The sequence below is a fragment of the Somniosus microcephalus genome, chromosome 3 (assembly GCF_052327205.1).
Source record: "Somniosus microcephalus isolate GS21.2 chromosome 3, FLI_Smic_1.0, whole genome shotgun sequence".
Taxonomy (NCBI): domain Eukaryota; kingdom Metazoa; phylum Chordata; class Chondrichthyes; order Squaliformes; family Somniosidae; genus Somniosus; species Somniosus microcephalus.
The window spans coordinates 76498191-76521876 of record NC_140989.1 but is presented as its reverse complement, the minus strand read 5'-3'; the positions used below and the strand labels follow the sequence as shown (position 1 = coordinate 76521876).

At 41.9% G+C, this 23686-nt stretch overlaps 1 protein-coding gene across 3 annotated transcripts in view; it reads right to left on the bottom strand.

Annotated features, from left to right (window-relative positions):
- Nucleotides 1–2732: 2732 nt before the first annotated feature.
- LOC147121149 (tyrosine-protein phosphatase non-receptor type 14-like) overlaps nt 2733–23686 on the bottom strand; it is a 311830-nt gene continuing 290876 nt past the window's right edge. For all 3 annotated transcript variants that reach the window (XM_085981181.1, XM_085981179.1, XM_085981178.1), the window contains 5 exons: nt 14077–14295; nt 9985–10113; nt 8159–8393; nt 4245–4408; nt 2733–2941 (listed from right to left, as the gene is read on the bottom strand). In XM_085981181.1, the coding sequence (XP_085837307.1) occupies nt 2813–2941; nt 4245–4408; nt 8159–8393; nt 9985–10113; nt 14077–14295 (876 nt within the window). In that variant the 3' untranslated portion in view covers nt 2733–2812. The remainder of the gene's footprint in view (nt 2942–4244; nt 4409–8158; nt 8394–9984; nt 10114–14076; nt 14296–23686) is intronic.

Genomic DNA, 23686 nt, shown 5'->3' with positions numbered 1-23686 from the left:
GTATCTTTTTAACCCAGTCATTTCTACATAATAACTTAAGTAAATATTTTTAAGTCATTTTCCATCCACACTCACAGCATTCATTTCTCTTTTACTGAGAAAGTTCTGTGTAAATGCTGGTTAAATCTTCTTGCTTCCGTTGCACCTATGACTGTTTCCAGCTCACAAATCAGTAAGAATAAAAAGGCCCCTATTAGTTCCACAACTGATCAAACTACAGCAATCTCAGAGTAAAGCCCACATGAAACTATATCAATTAAAGGAGCATCGTCACCTCTGTGAAGTTGCTGGGAAGCTTATTTTCTTTCCCCACCATTATAAAAAAAAAAGTAACCAGGGATGCTATTTGCATGTTAAAATCACATAACTAACTTGCTATCATGCTGAAATAATGCACTGCCCATCCCATAACCAAAGCTGGGTAATCCGTTCTATAAACAGGGAGACGCGACTATCTGGTCACTCATACCACAGAGGCCATGCAGTAGCACATGATGAGCTATTTTGGCCTGTCTGGCCAGCTATACTCAGTTCCCATTCTCTGCTGCTGCCATCTTTATTAACCCCTTGTGGACTGGTGCAATATTTCACCAGACATAAAAATTAAATGAAAATAAATCTATTCTAAGAATCTTTTGACTTAAGAACTGTTCAATGCTTCAGTACATTTCTCTAAATCTATAACACTCAATATTACTAATTTACAAGAAATAATTTGCATAATTAATGTACATGAAAGCAAGGATGAAACATTTACCCAAGAATCCTTGCTGAGATACAACACAAGTCTAAAAGAAAACAATTTACTTTTCCTCTTACACTTTAAGAAGATCTGTCCAGGGATTAAAATAACTTGGTCATTCCTACGACTATTAGGACAAGTTACAAAAGTTAGACAAAGACCAATTTTAAAATGGAACTTAATCCTCAGCTATGTAAACAGCTTTTTCTCTGCAGTGTGCCAGAGTTATATGTAGTTGTTGTAAAAAGAACCATTCAAACCTGAAAAGGGCGACAATGGAAAATGTCCTACAGATGTCTTATACTTGGCACTTTTTTTTTGTATAAAGATAATAAGTTTCATAAATAAAATTGAACATTTACTTTTATTTCTGGTTTAATGCTCTTGTTTGGTAAATTAAATTATTTAACTGGACAAATATAAAAAATTAAATTAAAATGAAGCTTTACTTTACTACTACACATGTTTGAGGGGTCTTTTTTGCTCCTTTACATTGGAGCAGAATAAATCTTATTCATATACATCTTGTTCTACCTTACACTGTCAACTGGGTGTAATTATTGAAGAAAATGCAAAATACTGCAGATGCTGAAAATCCAAAATAAAAACAGAAAATGCTGGCAACACTCAGGAGGTCGGGCAGCATTTGTGAAGAAAGGAAGGCAGGGTTAATGTTTCAGGTCTATGACACCATCAGAACTGAAACATTCACCCTACCTTTCTTTCACCACAGATGCTGCCTGACTGGCTGAGTGTTAGATTCTTTGGATAAGTCTGTGTAACACACCCCTTAACATGGCCCGGATTTTGCGGTGGTAATGACGCCGAAACATATTCTGCATCGGATTACCTCCCAATACAGAAACACTTCCCTTCCCCAACTACATAACTCCTTCCCACAAATCACCCCCAGCTGCTGTCCAACTCTCTGAGCATTCCAAACATACTGTAGCGTGGAAGATTCTGGCTTACTTAAAAACATCTGCTAAGTGACATTTAACTTCAATCTGTAACACACTGCTGAGGGTGCCACTGCCAGATGTCTCAACCTCTGCCCTCAAGTGTTCCACTAAAAGTCTCCTGCTGTTAATGGGAAAATGTATCACTATTCTGATTCTGCCACTAAACACCAGCAAAACCACCAGGGTACATGGGGGATTCCCATACAGCTTCTATTTACTTGTAACGAGATCCGATGTGAGTCATTGTGGATATATAAAACTGTCCTGGTACTCCTGCAAACTTTGCCCCCTATACTAGTAGTATATAATTGCATCCAAAATGGCTGAAATCATGCCAAGAAGCATGAAGTCTCAAGGAAAATGATTTTCAAAAAAGCAAAAGCTTGTATTGTCATTACTTTAATTATTTAATGTAAAAATATGTGCAGACCATCAAGGGAGGAGTGTCTTCTTACCGTCTATTTATAACACTGTATTAATCAGCTCATCTTTGCTGATATAATTATCCAGAGCAGGCTTCGTAAAAAAAAAAAAATAATAATTTCTAATCATTATTAATGTTTATGATCTCATTGGGTCATCATCAAATAGCTACCAAATGCTTTTCTCCCTGATACTTTTTGGTCTTCTAATGATGTGAACGAGGCAATGTTAAAGGAATTTTGCTCATGAGGTAATAAAGCAGCATTTCCAACATACCTTTAGCTCATGGTCGTTAGTCTTCTCTACAAATTTGCAAGGTTGGACAGTGCTCCATTTTGTTTTGTTGGAAAACATCATTCTGGTACATCACTGTGCAATCACTGCAAAACAATGTCCACCATCCACCCATAAGTGTGCACGCAAAATGTTCTCTTTCTTGCTACTTTACTCAGTACTTCTGAATTTTCTATGGCAGGCTCCAACAGCAGCCTTGTTATAACTTAAAACCAACAAGACTCACAACAGAGTCAAGGGGAGGGTTCAAAAAATCAAAGTACCACATGACAAAATACTTGCTGTACTTGAGCTGCACTTTATATAAAAAAAAATAAAAAAAAAATAAGCTAGCTCCATTTCCACTGCTAAATGTTAAGGTGGTTCAAATACAGAGTTTATGAATTCACATCTAAATCAGCCGGGAGTTCTTCAGGAACTGAATGAGGACCTGGTAGACAAACTTGTATTGGGCTATGGTCTGTACCATTAACATCCGCTGTTGTCGGAGAAATCCCAGCATAACCGGCACTTCCAGCTTCTGAAACAGAACAGCAGTGAAGATATGTTAATGCACAAAGTGACAGATATTGGACTTTAAGACAATCTAGTGGAGATACCAACAGTAAATAAAATAAACAAATACTTAGGTAGAAACTACTGTACTCTGGGGGTGTTGAGGCCAGGATCATAGCCTGGATCCCTGAAGATCTGGGAGCAGTTTTCTCTAAATTTTAGCTATCCCTCTTACAAAAGGGACTTCGGAGGGCATTGAAAACTTGTCCTGGGAGTCGGGGGGTGGAGAAGAGGGGGAAAATACTCAGTTCAACGCCATCACTACCTGCTTACATCATTAAGTCAGAGAAGGCAAAGCCCCATAGACATGTCCTCAAACGCATGCACAGAGGCTCACCAGCCTCTTCTCAAAAAGTTGACCGTATTCTGGTGGAAAGACACACCACCTGCTTATATACAGCAACTGATAACCATCCTCATCCACCTTCTCCAGCTGGCTTCACTAAATATGCATTTGCCATTTTATGTTGGGTTTTTGGCTTTAGCGCTACCCCCAAAAGGGTCCCACAACAATGACAAATCTGCAGACTGAAAGCTGTCTAACTGGCGTAATATGATGATCCGATCCTTTGTAGGAGCTATGGATTTAATGGGCGGGTTACTAGGCTATAGACAGAGATGTACTAATTGGTGCTCCAGATAGGCGTGAGATGATATGTACAATGGAAACCTAATGTCCCCAATTTTAGTAATTTGTACCTGATGTGTGTAGGCGGTGCCCATAATAATTCAATAGCTCAAGTTCCAACAGATGGGGTTGAAAGAATGGAAACAGCAATAATTTTAATACTGATGCCACACCATCATGACAACACTTTGGTAACACAGGAAACTGATCATCATGTCTATATTTCAGATGTATAGAAAGCTGAGAGATCAATTCACTCATTAGAATACCAACTTTAAAGAAGTACATTCAGTGAATACTAGTGTTCATCGGAGAAGAACATCAGTGCTCAGGAATGTGGGCAAATAAAATAACTGATAAAACTGCAGAGAGTATCAAGGCCAGTGAAAAACAAGATTGCTTGACATTCTTCTCCTCCTATCTTCAGTCCATTTCAGGTTCTCAGACTTTTTATTTGGATTGCAACAGAATGCCAATTTATGGAAGGTCCATTTTATGCAACATTTAGATAGTTGGGAACTGCTCTGTAAAATTCAGTGAAGATCTTTGCAGCTTGCCTATGACAAACTCAACTGCTAACCTGCGCATCATGGATTGAAAGTCCATCAAGTACATTTTCAAAACCATCTGTTGCACTCACCTCATTATGCTCCAAGCAACCAACCATGACTTCTGTTAGAATCACCACCCCTGTTCTTCCAGCTCCTGCGCTGCAATGCACAACTATTGGTGGGTTGCAGCTCTTGGTAGAATCCAGCATGCTATTGGTGTGTCGACGGACTGACTGAATTTCTTCTAGATAAGCTGAGAAATTAAAAAGGAAAGTGTAGGTGGTAACAAACAAACTGGGTGCTAGAATTTGCAGTAACTTTCTTGCTGGCTCCCACCATCCAACAAAAATCTCTGGCAGGACGAACAAATTAAGTTGGGTGTGGTTTATCAATATTTATGAAGAGTTCAATAACATTCCTGAAATGCTGAATATAAAATATGATTTCCTTTTCTTTCACCCAAATCTTTTTCTCCCCACCCTACTCCAAGAGCCATCTTTTCAGTAACTGAAAGCAGCTTGTGAAGGCAAAGGATTAGTGTCTATTACTGGCAGAAAGCTCTTATCCACAGTAATACCATTCAATAGAGTAACGGTGAGTTCAGATGGTTGTAATCCAACAGTTTTTTTTCATCCTAATTGATAGATAAATCCTAACTGTCATACAAAGGAAGCACTTTTTAAAAATAACACTTCCACTGGTGTAAGGATATAGATTGTACAAAAAAAAATCTATACAGGGGTAAATCTAAAGCCTGTAGAACAGAACCCATTATTTGCCTTCTTTTCAGAGGAGGAACAAGGGAATTCTAGAATCAAATCTTGTGGTAAACCCAGGTTTTCAGTCAGAGGAGTGTTTATATCACAAAGCTATGCTTAGTCCAGTTGTAAGAGGTTGCTGATCTCAGGGCTCATATGGACTTTAATTTTTCCATAAACCAAACATGTTATATTTGACAGCTGGTTTTGATCATGTCTGACAAAGCTGTAACCCAATCTCAGGGTTCAGATAACATTATTAGCCACTTAAGCTCAGCTTTTAGGCTTTAAGAATGAATCTGAAGTAGATGATTAGCTGTTATCCTATATATGCAACCCAATAGTTCTACACAACACACTCCAAGCCATTCTTTGTTCTATCTAGCAAGTGAACTGCAGTGAAAATAACCACACACTACAGTACTTCTTTATGATGTCAAAATAACTGTTCATCTCACAGCAGCTTCCCCAGGTCATAACAGAGTAGCTCAACTGTCTTCAGTATTTCACTCTTTCAAAACATTTCAAAGTGGGTAAAGCACATGTGGTGAGTGGCTGATGCTTAAAGGGTCCCGTGTATGGTATAAGTCAACTCTAAAAGACTTCAGACTATCTGGGCTCAACCAGATTTTGGTCTCCTTGCCACCCTAGTAGTTGTGTCCCTGAAGATTGTAATTGTTTTTCTGACAGGTCATGTAGGCTCTCAAATTCCCTTTACAAACCTGAATTTGTAAAAATATTCCAACATTGTGTGTTATCACTGCTATCTGTTGCATGCTTCATACTGTACATTAACTCAAGTCTCTAAAGCAAAGCAAATGCCAGTTTTTTAAAATTGAGAATCCTAGATGAAGGACTCTGTTCCACATTTCTAGGCACTACCAGGTTTAAAAAGAGCAGGAGAGAAAGACAAATTAAGTCCTAATAGTTAGATGACGCCAAGCTTGAGTTTTAAAAGGAAGGAAAGACTAAAGAAGGTTCCACAGTTTTGAGGTCTGGGAATTAATGAGTTATAGTAAAAGACAGTGCAATGGGTCATGATTCCACTGATTTCAACACTGTGTGGGGAATTTTAACTCCAAAAAATGGGTGGGTTTGGGTTGGGGTGGGAGGTTAAAGTATTAGAAATCTGAATCCTGACCCCCACCTCTCCTCCAACCTGCCCACTTCTGGTTTTAACGGAGGCAGAATGTGGGTGGGCGGCCAACCCGCTCCCAGGAGTGGGTTGGCACTTTAAATATTATAATGAGGCTGCGTGCCGCATTTTGAAGCACCATTTTAAATTTAACTCTGGGCGGCCGGGTTTCCCAGGCCTGCTGGATCCAGGAGGTAAGTGCCAGCGTCCCTGCCTCGCCAACACCCCGCGATCGGACACCCCCCCGCCCCCCCCAGCCCTTCCGATCTCTCCCCACCCCCCTTCCACGGCCTCTCCCATGAAGTCTCTGATCTCCACCCCCCCCACTGGCCTCTAATCTCCCCCCCCCCACCCCGGCAACCTCCATTCTCCCTCTTCTTCCTCTCCACCCCCACCACCAGCCTCCAATCTCCCCTCCCACCCGGCCTCCAACACTCTTCGCTCCCCCCCCCCTCCTCTTCTACCCCCTACCCCGCCACGAGGCCTCCGATCCCCGTCCCACCCCCCCCCTCCCGGCCTTCCAATCTCAGGCTCCCAGCTCCACCCCCCGCCCCCGGTATCCAATTCCTCTCTCCCTCCCTCCTCTCTGCTCACCGGCTGCGGACTGGTGCCGCAGGCCTACCCGCCCGACAGCCAACCAGCCACTCCATCTAGCTGGCTGCTGGCGGGAAACAGAAAAAAATGTTAATCAGGCGCCGAGGGAAATCCATTCCCCCAGCGTTTCCTGACCGCAATCCAGCTGCCCCCCGCTCCCTCCCCACATCAGAGTTAAAATCCTGCCCAGTATGTCTGGGTGAAGCATGTAGGACAGCTTAGGGAAAATGAGAAGAAAGTTCAGAGGTCAAGTAAGATGATTATAATGAAGAGAAAAATAATTGAGAGAATATTTCAGACGTGTGTTTTGTTCACTACTTATTCTTGGGATGTGGGTGACACTGGCAAGACAGTATGTGTTTCCCATCCCTAGTTACCATAAGGACATTAAAAGTTGTTCCCTTGTACTACATTCTGAAAATAGACTTTGAAACCACAATTAAAACATTAAAAATGTACCTAATTACATGCATACATTTCCACTTGTGGTTTAAACACACTGCACAATGGGGCAAGCAGTAATACCACTCACAATTAAGACCACCTGTTTAGCATAAATTTGTACAAACTATCCTTCCTCGCTGCATAGCCTCTCATTTTAAAATGAAACGTTTTAATGCAGCTTTTCTATTTTGTAATTCCTGTATAAAAGGAATTGCCATTTTAAAAAAGTTGGTCTATCATTTTAAATATATGCTTTGAAGAGTCATTGTGGCTATATACACAATACAACTGGAATGAAGTGGAGTGAGAATCCAAGGGGCTGAAGTACCATGCTGTTTCGCTCTGGAGCCTCGCTGAGCCCTGACTCCAGAATTACACCAATTTTAGGCCAGTACGAAGCAAAATTGCTTTGCATTGTTGCTGCAGTTATGAAATAAGTGCAGCCTGTGACTTTGCAGGTTCGAGAATCACCGTCTAAACCATGAACTGAGGCGGTACATTTTATGAGAGGAAACAGAAATCCAAAGTATCTGCCTGTCTCCTGTACAGCAAGGAAAGAGATTACAACCCAGAGCAACCTGGTTGCATCTTGAACTGTAAAACAGTGTTCTCTAAGCTTTTTTGTCTTTGTGGCCTCATAGGTGTCCTAAGGGCCACATATAAAGTTTACAATAGCCATGTTCCTATTAATTTACATATATCTCGAGTTACTTCTACTAACCAATCTTGGTATTCTGATTTAGGATTTAACCACCAATGAGGTAACTAAGAACATCCTTTTCCAAAGCTCCAGCCACACAAAATTCAAACAGGACTAGCCAGCCAATAAGAAATACATAAATAAATAAAACTGCATTGCATCGGCTTCTTGGGCCACATTGGCAGCTGTGTGTGTTCTATAGGCCAGAGTTTGGACACCGCTGCTTTAAAGCAAACAGTGGTGTTTAATATATGAACGCTTAACACTATGTTCAATTCGTGACTTATATAATCAATTGATTGTAATGTTAAAATTAATGTGTTTCATTCTGTTTGGTCTATTGTGCAAAATGATACGTATCATGGTACTTACATAAAAAACCCTGAACATCTTCTGGACAGCCATGGTCTGGCCAGTCTGTGTACTGCAAATGCCACACGGTCCTCTCCTGCCCAGACAAAAGATGCTTGACCTTTAAACCTGTAGTTGCATAGCAACCAGAATCTGTGCGGAATTTGGTTGTCACCTTAAACTTTCCGTAAGTTGCTGAGCTGTGCTTTGAGCCCAGCTTGGGCCAATATCGATGGGTCTTTGGTTTTCCTCCCTCCTACATAATAAAGGATAAATTCCTGAATGTTGGAATGGTGAACTTTAGGATTTTCACTTCACAAAGTAAAAATATAATTGTTGATTAGTTCCTTTAAGCACAGTTCCTTTATATGTCACAAATCATTCACCATGCAGTAAGAATAAATGAATGGGAATAAGTACATTGCAAAATTATGGAGGAGTCCTTGGAGGCTCTAATATAAAGAGGTAGAAAATCTTTCCATTGCATTGCTCACTCTCTTTTGCATTTACTCATGCTTTTCAGCTATTTTTTTTATTCCTTTAGTTAGAGCCCTTCCAATATTGACTTACTTAAACTACCTGGGTTGCATGACACCTTTTTCCTTACTAAAAGATTACAGGAAAATGATGCATATTATGCCTCACAAAATTCTGTTTCCTGTGACAGTTTTACTTCTTAAATGTCAGGGCAGCGTTATTATTTCACATAGGAAGAATGAGCTCATTGAGACAGGCTGAATGATAAATAAGAAAGAAAAAAAGTCTCAGTGGCAATGTAGGTGGCCTAAATGATCACTCCGACAAATGAATATGAAACAACAGAGGAACAGCTTCAGTATTTAAAGGGAGAGATGTGGGATTAACATACTGAAAGGAATCAATTCATCATCTGTTTCCTGCCTTTCCAGGACTTGTATGGTATCCCGTATCACATGATGTTGTTATTGGCCACATACATTTGTAGAGGAGAATTGTATAGTAGGGGCTTTAATGTGGTTTAGATTTATGGAGGTTGTAACAGGAAGTGATCATTTATTTATATTCTAATTGGCCAATTATTGTTATATTCTCTATAAACCTAAATCATCAAATAAATTCCCTGCTATACAAGTCTCCTCTATAAAAACTCATGGCCAATAACAACACTATATGATAGAGGATACCATACAGGTCCTGGTTTGAAACTACATTAATGCAATGAGTGGATCAAGTTTCAGAACTCAGTGACAAAGTGCATGCATTATGTCCTGTTAGGTCCACAAGTTGTTTTGGCCCATGTGGCATTCTATGTAACATCTACCTTATATCCGTACGTGCCACAGAGTAGGAGCATAGTAGAGACACACCATCACTATCTGGTTTACACAAACTGGTTTTTCCATTTGGTTTTGGTACACTGGACAGTTTTTTTTTGATACTTTCACATGTTCACATGGGTTTAATCATTTAAATTTTGGTGCCTTTTTTTTCTAAAAGAAAGTAATTTTCTTTGTCTTTACCCTAAATTTGAACAAAGAGTGACAGCAGCAGTGATACCAAGTCATACAGGCTCGGTAGAAATTTGGTATTACACCACTCCCATAGCTACAAAAAATTCTGCAGGTCCATTCTATCCATTAGTTTTCTCACATATCTGGGGTAAGGATTTTATTTCCTGTACTTGAGCTAACACAACCAGAAATATTTTCTTGAACCATCGAAAGTTGAAAAAAATCAAACCACTATGTGCTTACACCCATCAACAGGAAGTGGAATGGTTGTAACAATTCAACAATCTCCTCCACAGTGTCCTCTCTATGTTTGAAACATCACAAGTTTAATTAAGTATAAAAACAAATAGAACACACCTCTTCTGCTGTAACCATGACAATAACATTCACTCCTTGCTCCCACACCATCTGCCAAAAGTCATGGCACGTGTGTGGTAGGGGTCCCTGTGTCGCAATATAATGCCAGTCCTCTCCAGCAACGGTAACCTGTCAATTAGAAGCAATATCATAAATGAACACAGTCTATAAAACCCTACATGACTGAAGTTGTTGAGTTGGGTTGCTTTAGCCTCTTGCAGTGTACACTAATAAGTGTTCTGCATTGTATGCTTCGAAGAGATGACCCCATTTCAACTGTAAAAAGCACAAAATCTGTTTAAAAAATCATGCCCTAGAAAGACTATGTGGTACATGTTAGCACATTAATTCATTACCTCTGGCACCTGGGTCATAATCCAATTCAGGTTGATGGAATAAAAGTTTCCAGTCTGTTGGCTGTAATGGTCCTTTGTGTGGATTGAGTTTTGGCCGTTAAGTCCTGTTCCTAGCAGGCATGGGACCACAGCATAAAATGGACCTTAATTCGTCACTATTTTGGCAATTGTGCTCAGAAAGGTCACATGGTGAATGATGTTGAAATAGAAAATATCACACTGATGCAATGAGCAGTGTTCTTGTGAAGCTGGCACGAAGGCATGTTGCTGGGTTGAGAAGAGCGAGTCTTGCTCTGCATCAAACTCCCAAGACAGACAGGACGTCCGGTGTAATAACAGATGTTTTTTGTTAAACTGGTGTTACCTTACAGTAACACTGCAGTATTACATTTCCCCGTTTAAAGCGGAGAGTAGTCTAGCTTTGTTAAACATTAAGTATTAATTTACAGCAGACACTTAAAATGAAACAATATCTGCTTTTGCATTATCAAGTACTCAAGCAGCACAACACAGTTACTGACATATTGCCAGCCTCTTTGTGCAAGAGTGGTTCATGAAATCCAATGCTATGGTGTACTTACAGGATGCCATACATATATACATGGCAAAATTCTGCCATCAGGTGCAATTCTGGCTTAACATAGTATAAACAGGAATGACTCTGATTTTACCAGAAAAGTATACAAGGTACAAGGAGAGATATTGGGTGCTCAACACCACAAAGGAAAAGGCTGATCGACATCCTTGACTGCAGCCAGTCCCATGGAAGTAGGCCCTTAACTAATAAATAGCAGTTGAAGACCCACTTCACGCTCTATGTACCAAACAACACAAAATAAACCTACTACAAAAGTTAGCTGAAGTTGAGAACACTGAACTAGGAAAGGCTTTTGATTTATTTCTCATGTTCTATTTGTTAATATTCAGTGTGAGAACCATGCTGTTAAGATTTTTCAGTGGCAATATGAGCCACCGTACCCCTCCTGCACAAAGTATCTATATATATAAAGCGGCTCTTCTGTCTGTCTGTCTGTCTGTCTGGTCTCTATACGTTTGGAAGTTACAGAGCGTACCGACGCGCGCGTCGCCTCAAAAGAAAGCTTGCGATTCCGGACCGGTCATAGGCGTATTTACGTTTTGGCCGGACAAAAATCCCGCCCGCGGTATCCCAAAAACGTTCAGCGTTCCGCTCATTAGCATCTCATTAGCGACCGTGTGACGTCGAGGTCTTCCTACAGTTGAGTGTCGAGTGACTCGACGATTAACCAATCCTACGCTTCGGTGACCTGACCGGTCGACCAATCGGTGCGTGTGTGGGCGGGCCTTATCCTTCTGAACCGAGGTGAGTGGCCGCCATCTTGATTTTCCACGATTTTTTCCCCCACACTTTCTGTGTGTTAGGGAACCAAGGTAAATATTTCAATTATGTGTTAGGCAATTAATTAACAATTTATTTGAGTTTTATATTGTGTTTAGCAACCCCCCCCCCCCTCCTCCTCACCCTCGCGCAGGGGGGACTCGGGGCCTGAAGCTGAAAAAATTTCTCTCTCTCTCTCTCTCTTTCTTCCCTCTCTCTCTCTCCTTCTCCTCTTCCCTCTCTCTCCTTCTCCTCTTCCCTCTCTCTCCTTCTCCTCTTCCCTCTCTACTTCCCCCTCTCAGGTAGCGCGGGCGGGCCGCCCGAAGTTTCCCGCTCGCTAACGGCCTTGCCGGCTCCCGCGGGCCGCTCGCACTGACCGCGCATGCGCCGCCCGCACTCACCGCGCATGCGCCGCACGCAGCGGCCGTCCATCAGCCGCGCGATACCGGGGGACCTCAGCAACGGCACCGGACCTCAGGCGCTAGGCAGGGGGAGGGGCCGGAGAGAGGGACAGAGGGGAGTGGGGGGGGGGGGAGGGGAGGGAGAGGGAGAGAGGGGAGGGGAGGGAGAGAGGGGAGGGGAGGGAGGGAGAGAGGGGAGGGAGAGAGGGGAGGGAGGGATAGGACAGGACAGGGAGAGGACATGACAGGGAGAGGGGGGACACACAGGGGCAGGGAGACCAAACGCCCCAAAATTGCCCTCGCAACACGGGGCTCGCTAGGCAGGGGGAGGGGCCGGAGAGAGGGACAGAGGGGAGTGGGGGAGGGGAGAGGGAGACAGGGGAGGGGAGGGAGGGAGAGAGGGGAGGGAGGGATAGGACAGGGAGAGGGGGGACACACAGGGGCAGGGAGACCAAACGCCCCAAAATTGCCCTCGCGCCCCAAAATTGCCCTCGCAACGCGGGGCTCCCCAGCTAGTATATAATTTGATAATTTACAAAGCAGACAAAATGATCACAATAGCAGCAAATTAATCAACTTTGTGCCAGAAGAGAAACTGATCATTGGTTCAATTTATTCAAATACAAAACTTGTTACAGAAGAACGGCACTAAAAAGCTTCATATAAGGCATTTTTAATCTGCGGCACCAGATTCGAGAGTTTTACATGAGATGTAAGGCAGGAGCAGAGCATGACAGTTTACAAGACCTCTAAAAGGTGGTTCTCTGCTATTGCTGGAACAATAGTAGTTAGGTTAGTTATAGCGCGAAGTGCAGCCGGTGAGAGAATTGTGGGAAGAGTTCTCCTGGCTACAGTTTAGAATGCAAAAGCACCTATAATGGCATGGTACAAATACAAGTTGTGAGCTTTTGCTTTAGTGTACCATGCACTGCTACATAGAATACTACCACTTTTATAATGTCTAGAAGGGGACTGAGAACCAGTGAACTCAATCTGTTGCTTTCTACAGCTGGTACCACTGTTCTAATGAAGACCCACTGTTGGCTGTTGCCAAAAGAGAATGAATTCGGCTTCATGGGCTTGGGTTTAAGTAGAAACCCAACAGCAGCTTGCAAGACCCACAAAAATGTGGGGATCCAATGGATTTCGATGGGTAGGATCCTTTACATTATAAAAGTACTGTGGACTACAGTGTAAATGTCTAATTGTAGCAGTCGTCCGTAGACTGTTGGCTCCTGGGCTGTTGGGGGAGGAGCTAATAGAGACTAAATACTTCCACACATAGGGAAGAAGAGGGAGGCAAAAATACCCTGTAGATACAAACCACTCGGCAGCTGATTTCAGGTCACCATTCTACCCCTCTGCCAGCTGGAGAATATGGTCCTTTCAGACAGTAGGGTATTTTTAAAGTCTATTTTTAAAGATAGATTTCTAATAATTAGGATTTTTGTCATTATTGCAGAGCTCAACTTTCAGCTTGAAATAAAAACCTCAAGTGAGTACTCAGTACAAAAATCAAGCAGCTTGAGGAGGTCTAAATAATCCACCATTAATAAATATTTATTGGAACTGCCAGACCATTTAACAGAACATTATGCATTCAGGAAGCATAAGCAAATGAGCCTCTGTTGAATCTGAACAGTCCGTGACCCATCAAACTTTGAGCCAGATCTGAGTCATTGAAACAGTTACCAGCACCAGTTTGAGGTAGTGAGATAAGGGTCATTCAGCTCATCCTTATAACAATTTAATAACAAGCCTATTCCTTATTAAATAGCACTCTATATACATTATTTCACACTTACTATTCAAAAATTTGCACAAAGCAAAACAAATGGGGTAAACTTTTGTAAATATCCAGCACAATTTGAGGCTCTTGTGTCACCTTGAATTATATAGGGGTTCTACTGTAATATTTAAAATAATGTATAGAATCATACGATGGCACAGCTAATATACACAGTGACAGGATTCTCACCTTGATGTGAGAGGCATTGACGTAACCAGTATTGTTTTCTTTGGTTGGCACAAGCTCCACCCTGTTCTCCTCATACGGAACGACATCCCTGAAACGATTCCGCTCTGCATTTTCTGGAAGAGTCGCTGTGGTGAAAACACCATCGACCATCTTCTTTGGGATCTGCTCATACTCTGTAAACACCATATTTTCCTCCAGCTTTCTTTCCAGCATCTTGCACTGAATTTCCAGGGAAATAAAGGGGAAATTATTAGAGTTTCCTGCAGTGCCTTGGAGTAAAATAGTAATTGTATGAACTGCAGTCTCAGAGAGAAGTGTTTATTCTATTTGCTACTAATTGACATGGTGAGGAGGCAATAGAATAGAGGCACTGATATCACAAGCTGCAAGACTGGCCCTGCACAAATCTTTTGAGGCAGTTTGGCATCACATAGTGCTACTCATAGGGACAACCTGTGTTACTCTGTGAAAGTTGCTGCATTTTATTTTAGAGTGCAATCATATTTTGGGTCAGAATCGGTATTATTTTTGATTCAGACCCCTTCCTGTCAGTCTTGTCCTCTGTCTTATTATAAAAATTATCTACATTGTTATAACAACAACAACTTGTATTTATATAGCACCTTGAACGTAGTAAAATGTCCCCAGGCGTTTCACAGGAGCATTATAAAACAAAATTTGACATTGAGCCACAAGGGGAAATTAGGGCAGATGAGAGGTAGGTTTTAAGGAGCGTCTTAAAAGGAGGAAAGAGGTAGCGAGGCGGAGAGGTTTAGGGAGGGAATTCCAGAGTTTAGGGCCCAGGCAACAGAAGGCACGGCCACCAAAGATTGAGCGATTACAATCAGGGATGCTCAAGAGGCCAGAATTAGAGGAGCGCAGATATCTCGGGGGGTTGTGGGGCTGGAGGAGATTACAGAGATAGGGAGCAGTGAGGCTATGGAGGGATTTGAATACAAGGATGAGAATTTTAAAATCAAGGCGCTGCTTAACCGGGAGCAAATGTAGGTCAGCGAGCACAGGGGTGATGGGTGAACGGGACTTGTTGCAAGTTAGGACACGGGCATCGAGTTTTGGATGACCTCAAGTTTACGTAGAGTAGAATGTTGGAGGCCAGCCAGGAGTGCATTGGAATAGTCAAGTCGAGAGGTAACAAAGGCATGGATGAGGGTTTCAGCAGCAGATGAGCTGAGGCGGGGCGGAGATGTGTGATGTTATAGAGGTGAAAATAGGCGGTCTTAGTTATGGTGCAGATATGTGCTCGGAAGCTCATTTCGGGGTCAAATATGACACCAAGGTTGCGAACAGTTGGGTTCAGCCTCAGACAGATGGAGTCGGTGGCTAGGGAACGGAGTTTGTGGCGGGGACCGAAGACAATAGCAAATATAATGCAAATATTGACTTTATTTTAAGTTACATTAAGGAATATGGAAGTGAGCTACAATGTCCATCCTAATCTCATCATCTTGATATCTTGGTGTCGCTCTAGTTCCATTCAATAAGCACAGAGCCATAGATTATGCAGATGCAGTTGCCTAGCTAATTTGCATGATCAGTTCTATTCACTAAAAATTATATGGATGGAACTAGTTTTTAGAAGATATTAAAAAAACACAAATATATAACAAAGCATCCAGATTTGTTTTTTTCAAAGAGTTAAAGGATTTCTTGTTTACCTATAGATGCAATTCATGCAAAGACCCACTAGATGGTGCCAGGGCACAGACTTAAGAGTTCACATCAAATCTCAGGGCCAGGTTTTAATGATCATTTTCAATTCATTTTTCATTAAAAATGAAACCAACTGCCTTGCAGATAATGACTGAAATCTGTGGATATCAGGTATTCACCGATATTGTTTGGTCACACTAATACTTTAATGGTTGGCTTCATTCTAGGAAGTACCTGAGTGATAGATTATTTATATCATGGAATAGCCCATCTCAAATCTGTTCTTTTTCATTCCTTTCAAGAATTTCAAGAATTACACTTAAAAAAAAAGAAAGGCAACCCAGTCCTGTGTGTTTAATTTTTTGATGCAAAGTCCAGCTTAGTAAATCTGAATACATTTGCAAACTGAGTTGCTCTTTTTTTGCTTGTAACATGTCAGGGACTTGCTTTTGACTTTGTTGCGTGTCACAGAGCTAAAAGATTAAAGCACAGACAGACGGACGGGTTTGTTCAGTACAATACCTGCAAGAGGTGGTAATGTGAGAAGTGGTCAGATACCTAACACGATAACACAGGTGCACACAACTATATTTGATATTGTCCATCAGCCAAAGAATGAGAGAGTCTGGAGTTTCGTAACGTTACTATAGCTATAACTTGTTCCTTAAACACACATCAGTGCTCAGTCCAGCAACAGAAATACATTCTTAGGAATATTTCAAGCAATTTCCTACCAGCCAATTATAAGTAAGGTGACCAAATGTAAGACTGTGCATCAGACTATTTAAACTTTTGATACATTTTGGCTCAGCTCACCATTTGAGCTCTACTGCATGTAACATGCCAAAACATTCACTATCAATTCGGTTTCCATTTAAAATTAAAAATATAATCCATTTTTGTTCTTAATTTAATTACCTAAACTAAACACAAGACAAGGGACCATGGGCTATGAATTAGATCCTGTTCCTGGCACTGACCATATAATCTAAAAATGACTAAGTTGTAAGCAAGTTATTGGGCCAGGCCAGGCATGGCTCCTTATCACGCATCATTCATTTCTCCTTAAGCCAAATTCACTTCCTGTGGAGTAGACAGTAATGCTCAAACACTAATGTCCAATTAACTTTGACTTTTTCCAGATGGAAACACGTACCGCCCACCAATAAATAAGTAATCGTTTTGACAGATTGATGTGTCAATGCAGTCAAGTGTTTTATCTGTTCAAATCTTTATCCAAGCACAGAATTGATCAAGTTTTCACAACTATTGCTGGAATTCCTGGTGAGAAGCTCCATGCCTCAAAAGGTTATTTCACTTTTCATCAACTGCAAACATTAAACTCCTTGACTTGATCTGATCAACACCGAGACAAAAAAGATTTTCACCAGATACTATAGGTGCTAAAGAGCCTCCGAGGTGGCCAAGATTGAGCTGAAACGCCGGTTTAGTCTGTGTTTAGTGCAAGACACCATCTTGGTAAAGGAGTTGAAGCTTGCGCTAGGAATGGCTGCCCGGAGGATCGTTAAGAACATAAGAAGTAAGAGCCGGAGTAGGCCATACGGCCCTTCAAGCCTGCTCCGCTAATCAAAAAGATCACGGCTGATCATCGACCTCAACTCCACTTTCCTGCCCAATCTCCATATCCCTTGATTCCCCACGAGTACAAAAATCTATCTATCTCAGCCTTGAATATACTCAAAGACTCAGCATTCACAGCCCTCTGGGGCAGAGAATTCCAAAGATTCACAACCCTCAGTGAAGAAATTCTTCCTCATCTCCGTCTTAAATGGCCGACCCCTTATCCTGAGACTATGCCCTCTAGTTCTAGACACTCCAGCCAGGGGAAACAACCTCTCAGCATCTACCCTGTCAGTCCCCTTCAGAATCTTGTATGTTTCAATGAGATCACCTCTCATTCTTCTAAACTCCAGAGAGTATAGGCCCATTCTACACAATCTCTCCTCATAGGACAGCCCTCTCATCCCAGGAATCAATCTAGTGAACCTTTGTTGCACCGCCTCCAAGGCAAGTATATCCTTCCCTAGATAAGGAGAACCAAACTGTGCACAGTACTCCAGTTGTGGTCTCACTATGGCCTTGTACAATTGTAAGAAGACTTCCTTACTCTTATACTCCAACTCCCTTGCAATAAAGGCCAACATGCCATTTGCCTTCCTTATTGCTTGCTGTACCTGCATGCTAGCTTTCTGTGTTTCTTGCACAAGGACACCCAAATCTCTCTGAACACCAACATTTGAAAGTTTCTCACCATTTAAAAAATATTCTGTTTTTCTATTCTTCCTAGCAAAGTGAATAACCTCACATTTCCCTACATTATACTCCATCTGCCACCTTACTGGCCACTCACTTAGTCTATCTATATCCCTTTGCAGACTCTTTGTGTTCTCCTCACAGCTTACTGTCCCACCTAGCTTTGTATCAGCAGCAAACTTGGATACATTACACTCGGTCCCTTCATCTAGTTCATTAATATAGATTGTAAATAGCTGAGGCCCCAACACTGATCCTTGCTGAACCCCACTAGTTACAGCCTGCCAACCTGAAAAAGATCTGTTTATCCCTACTCTCTGTTTTCTGTCCGTTAACCAATCCTTTACCCATGCTACTATATTATCCCCAAACCCCATGAGCCCTAATCTTGTGAAATAATCTTTTATGTGGCATCTTATCGAATGCCTTTTGGAAATCCAAATATACTACATCCAATGGTTCCCCTTTATCTATCCTGCTAGTTACATCCTCAAAAACCTCTAATAAATTTGTCAAACACAATTTCCCTTTCATAAAACCATGTTGACTCTGGCTAATCATGTTATGATTTTCTAAGTGCCCTGATACCACTTCCTTAACAATGGATTCCAGCATTTTTCCGATGACTGATGTCAGGCTAACTGGCCTGTAGTTCCCATTTTTTTCTCTCCCTCCTTTCTTGAATAGCAGTGTTACATTTGCGAACTTCCAATCCGCTGGGACGATTCCAGAATCTAGGGAATTTTTGTAGGTCAAAACCAATGCTTCCACTATCTCTTCAGCCACCTCTTTTAGAACCCTAGGATGTAGGCCATCAGGTCCAGGGGGATTTGTCGGCTTTTAGTCCCATTAGTTTCTCTAGTACTATTTCTCTACTTATATTAATTACGTTAAGTTCCTCACCCTTTTTAGACCCTTGGTTCCCCACCATTTTTGGTATGCTTTTTGTGTCTTCTACTGTGAAGACAGATACAAAATATTTGTTTAACGTTTCTGCCATTTCCTTATTCCCCATAATAATTTCTCCTGTCTCAGCTTCAAAGGGACCAACGTTTACTTTTGCTACTCTTTTCCTTTTTACATACTTGTAGAAACTCTTACAATCTGCTTTTATATTTCTTGCTAGTTTTCTCTTTCTATTTTTTCCCTTATCATCAATTTTTTGGCCAACCTTTGCTGTTTTCTGAAACTCTCCCAATCCTCAGGCTTACTATTCTTTGCAACGTTATAATCTTCTTCTTTCAATCTAATGCTATCCTTAACTTCTTTAGTTAGCCACGGTTGGATCACTTTTCCTGTGGAGTTTTTGTTTCTCAACGGAATGTATTTTTGTTGAGAATTATGAAATATTTCTTTAAATGCTAGCCACTGCTTATCTACTGCCATACCTTCTAATCTATTTTTCCAATCTACCTTAGCCAACATGCCCCTCATACCTATGTAATAGGCTTTATTTAAGTGTAAGGGCTGGATTTTCTCCGTGGGGAGCTTTTGGAGGTGGGACTCCCCCTTGTTGGGTTTTAGTCCCGCCTCCATCGACTTGTGGCTAATGCACGCTATTTTTCCTTGATTGACCGCGTTAAGCCCGCCCAGCGGGCTTAGCAGGTCAATTAAGGGAAAGCCGATTATAGGTGACGTCAGCGAGTGACGTTTCATCTGTCAAGAGCTTTTGACAGATGAAATGTCATCGTTTGACAGCTCTGTGAAGCTGTCAAACACTGACAATTTGTCCTCTAAGTTGAGTCCTGGGACACAGGCTCAGTTAGAGAGCTCTCCTGAGCAGAAAGCAGAAGGCTGCAGCTTTTGACAGTTCAGCAGCCATTCTGCTTTCTGTGCCGGTGAGCTGAGGGACTCCTGAGACCTGAAGGGTGGAAGCCTGCAGGAAGAAGTAAAGGTAAGTAAAACTTATTAAAATACTTTACACACACTTACCTCTGCATACATGCACCCATAACTCACCTGCACACTGGACATCTCGGCCCCTCCGGCCCCCGCAGACCGACGGCCCGCCTCGCTGACCCACACTTCAGGGCTGAAAATAGGGATTCTCCAAAAAACTGCCTGTTAATTACCTGTTAACAGGCAGTTAATTGGCACTAATCCCCTTCCCACCTCGAGGAGACGAACCCGTAGCGGGTTGGGTACCCGCCTCCTGGGAAGATGGCACGGAGGCGGGTTGGGGGAGGGATGGGTACCCGCCCCCAGATTCTGCCATTTTACCGGCAGTCCCGCCTCCCCAGGGCTCGCAAAATCGCCCCCTAAGACTCTAGTTTCGGACTTAGGCAAGTCACTCTCAAAATTAATGTAAAATTCTATCATATCTGCTTCAGAGGATCCTTTACTATGAGATTGCTAATTAACCCTGTCTCATTACACAATATAAGATCTAAAATAGCCTGATCCCTGGTTGGTTCCATGACATATTGTTCTAGGAAAGTGTCCTGAATGCATTCCATGAATTCGTCCTCCAGACTACCTTTGCCAATTTGATTTGTCCAGTCTATTTGAAGATTAACTCCCCCAACATTATTGCATTACCTTTGTTACAAGCTCCTACTATTTCTTGATTAATATTCTGTCCAATGGTATAGCTACTGTTAGGGGGCCTATATTATACTCCTACCAGTGTTTTCTGCCCCTTGTTATTCCTGATCTCCACCCATACTGATTCTACTTCCTGATCTTCCGAGCAGAGATCCTTTCTCGCTACTGTCCTTATGTCATCCTTCATTATCAGGGCTACTCCCCCCCTCCTTTTCCATTCTGACTGTCTTTTCGAAACGTCAAGTACCCTGGAATATTTAGTTCCCAACCTTGGCCACCTTGCAACCATGTCTCTGTAATGGCTATTAGATCAAACCCATTTATCTCTATTTGTGCCATTAGTTCGTCTATCTTGTTATGAATGCTTTGTGCATTCAGATAAAGAGCCTTTAATTTAAATTTTACCATTATTCTCTGTTTTGACCTTATTCTCTGCTGCACTGCTACCATTAAACTCTCTGTCCCTTCCTGTCACACTCTGTTTATTTTTACCCAAATCGCTACACTGCTCTATTGCCTTGACCTTTCTCTTTAGATTTCTAAATTTCCCCTCACCCCTTTTTTTTTTTTTTTTAAGTTTAAAGCCCTATCTACAGCCCTAGTTATTCGATTTGCCAGGATGCTGGTGGAGCCCGTCCCGATATAACAGCTCCCTCTTTCCCCAGTACTGGTGCCAATGCCCCATGAATTGAAACCCCTTTTTCCCACACCATTCTTTGAGGCACGTATTTAACTCTCTGATCTGCTTGACCCATTGCCAATTTGCGCGTGGCTCAGGTAGTTAAGCAGCTGATTGCCACTTCAACTGCCGGCTTGCGCTCATTAACGAGGCTGCACGGTATTTTTGCGGCTAGCACTTGACCTAACACCCTCTCCTAACAGCGACCAGCTAATTGGGAGTAAACTAGTCGTTGCAGAGGATTTTGAGTGCTACTTAAAGGTATATCACCTTTTATTGTTCACTTGCTGCTGGAGGTTTGAAGAGGACTTTTGATACACATCGGGAGACTTTCTGGGACACTTTGTCAAGACTTCACCAACATTCGAGCAATATTTATTCTGTAAATTCTGAGGAGTTCACCTAAAAAAAATAAGTGCTGTGCTACTCTACCTTATCGGAGTCACCAGGCGAAAGCTTGGTCATGGGCACCTTGCTAGGGGACCCCCTTGCTCTGCAGGAGGAATGGGAGGAGAACATGAGGCCAGGCAGAGCAGCACCAGCTGCTGCAGGAGAGAGGGACAGGAGGGCGAGGTGGTGTCCTTCCCCCTGTGGGTACAGGACGTCCCTCCTCCTCTGGGCCTCCGCCACCAGGACCTCCAGTGCCGCTTCTGAGATCCTGTGCACCCTCGGTCCTTGAGTCATCCTGAAACGTGCCGCTGTGTGCCAGCCAGCATACTCCACACCTTCAGTGAAGTGGCTGAGTGGAGCCCACATATATTTCTCCATGAAAATTGCATTTATTCAGCGCTTAAGTGCTAAACCTGCAGGTGTTTTTGTTTTAACATCTCCAGGCAATCACAAATTATGGTAATCAGCAATTGGGACCAAAATTGTGTGCTAAAACCAGACTTTCAAACAGGTGTGTCTTATTAGCACAGCACCCATTTAGTGCCCGTTTTCACCCTTTCACCAAAATAAAATCCCCCCCCCCCCCCCCCCCACTGTCGCTTGCCTATTGGTATGCCAATATAAATGCTTCCAGTTATTGTGTACGGTCAAACTGAGGGGTATTACTTCTTATTGCTCTTATTTCCAGCTGCATCTTGCTGCTACTCATCTATATACAAAATAGTAGGAGAAGATGTAGATCACATTATGCATTGTTCCAAAACTAATGGTCATATGTTCTAGAACCTTGGGTGACAGCCTGTTTGCTGCAAATGTGAACAGTTTTGTCAGTACTTAACTCTGTGTAGGTCAAGTACCTTAAGACACCAGTGTTCAACTCCAGAGTGGGAATTTCTCTCTTGTCCATCAGAGTCAGGTACAAATGCACCTCCTTTAGGCCATTCCTGGACCAGAATTGTTAAAAGTCCTGGAGAAGCCAAATACTGAACTATCTCATCTCCCTCTTTCCCCAATATACTGACAGCAGAACTTGGCAGAGAAGGATATGTGCAGAATTGGGGAAATGGAAAAGGAGAAAGCAGATAATGGGTCAACAAGTAGCTTGTCCCCAAGAGAGTTCATTTGCACTACACCTTTGTTCTTGTCATGTGGAAATATCAGTAATTCATCCTCCATTTGCTTTATTCCATTTGAAAGCAAGCAAGGCACAGCAAGTATAGTTTCAGCTCAGATGCAGTTGCTAATACAACTATTTTCCTTCAATACTTGGATTATATACTAAAAATAAAGTGTTTTTATTAAAGTGTCTGGACAAGCCTGGACTCGTATTGCAGATCAAATGGAGCTGAAGATGGCAAAGGGAAAGAAGATATACCAATTATTTTCATTAATAGATATTCCTTTTTGCAGCATAGGAATATGTTACCATTCTAAAACATTGCCTAAAAAGGAATAAAAAGAAAAACGAGTTTTGAAGTATTTGAGTTGGCTTTGGCATGACATGTCTCTCATACCAACACTTATCCAAAAAATAATAATAAAAAAAATTAATTTGTTCAAGGCTAAAAAAAACTCCTTTAGACCCAGCTTTCATTTGCCAATGTTTTCATAAGGATTCAAAATAAAGATAAAAAGAGAATCTTAGCCATTCTACACACCAAAGATTTGGTATTTGTTACCCAGCAAGGGTCCAATATTCACAATTATATCCAAGGTAACCGTAACTCAAACCCAGGTGCTGTAATGTTTTTGGACACGTCATCTACTTTTGGATAATCCCTACTTTCTGCATCCTTGCAGAAATGAAGAATTTAAATGATATGTAACAATGCAAATACTGTAAATGTTAGTTATATCATATGGTTAGCTGCTAGGAGAGAGAGGGGAGGGTAGAAAATACCAACCCAGAACAATGTATTATTTGCAACATTCGTTCAAGCCCTTCCACCCCAACACACCTCTCTGGAGAAACAGGAGCACCAGAGATTCCAACTGTACAGATGGAAAATTATATTTTGGCAGGAAAGAGCATAAGAGTTGTACTCAAAAAGA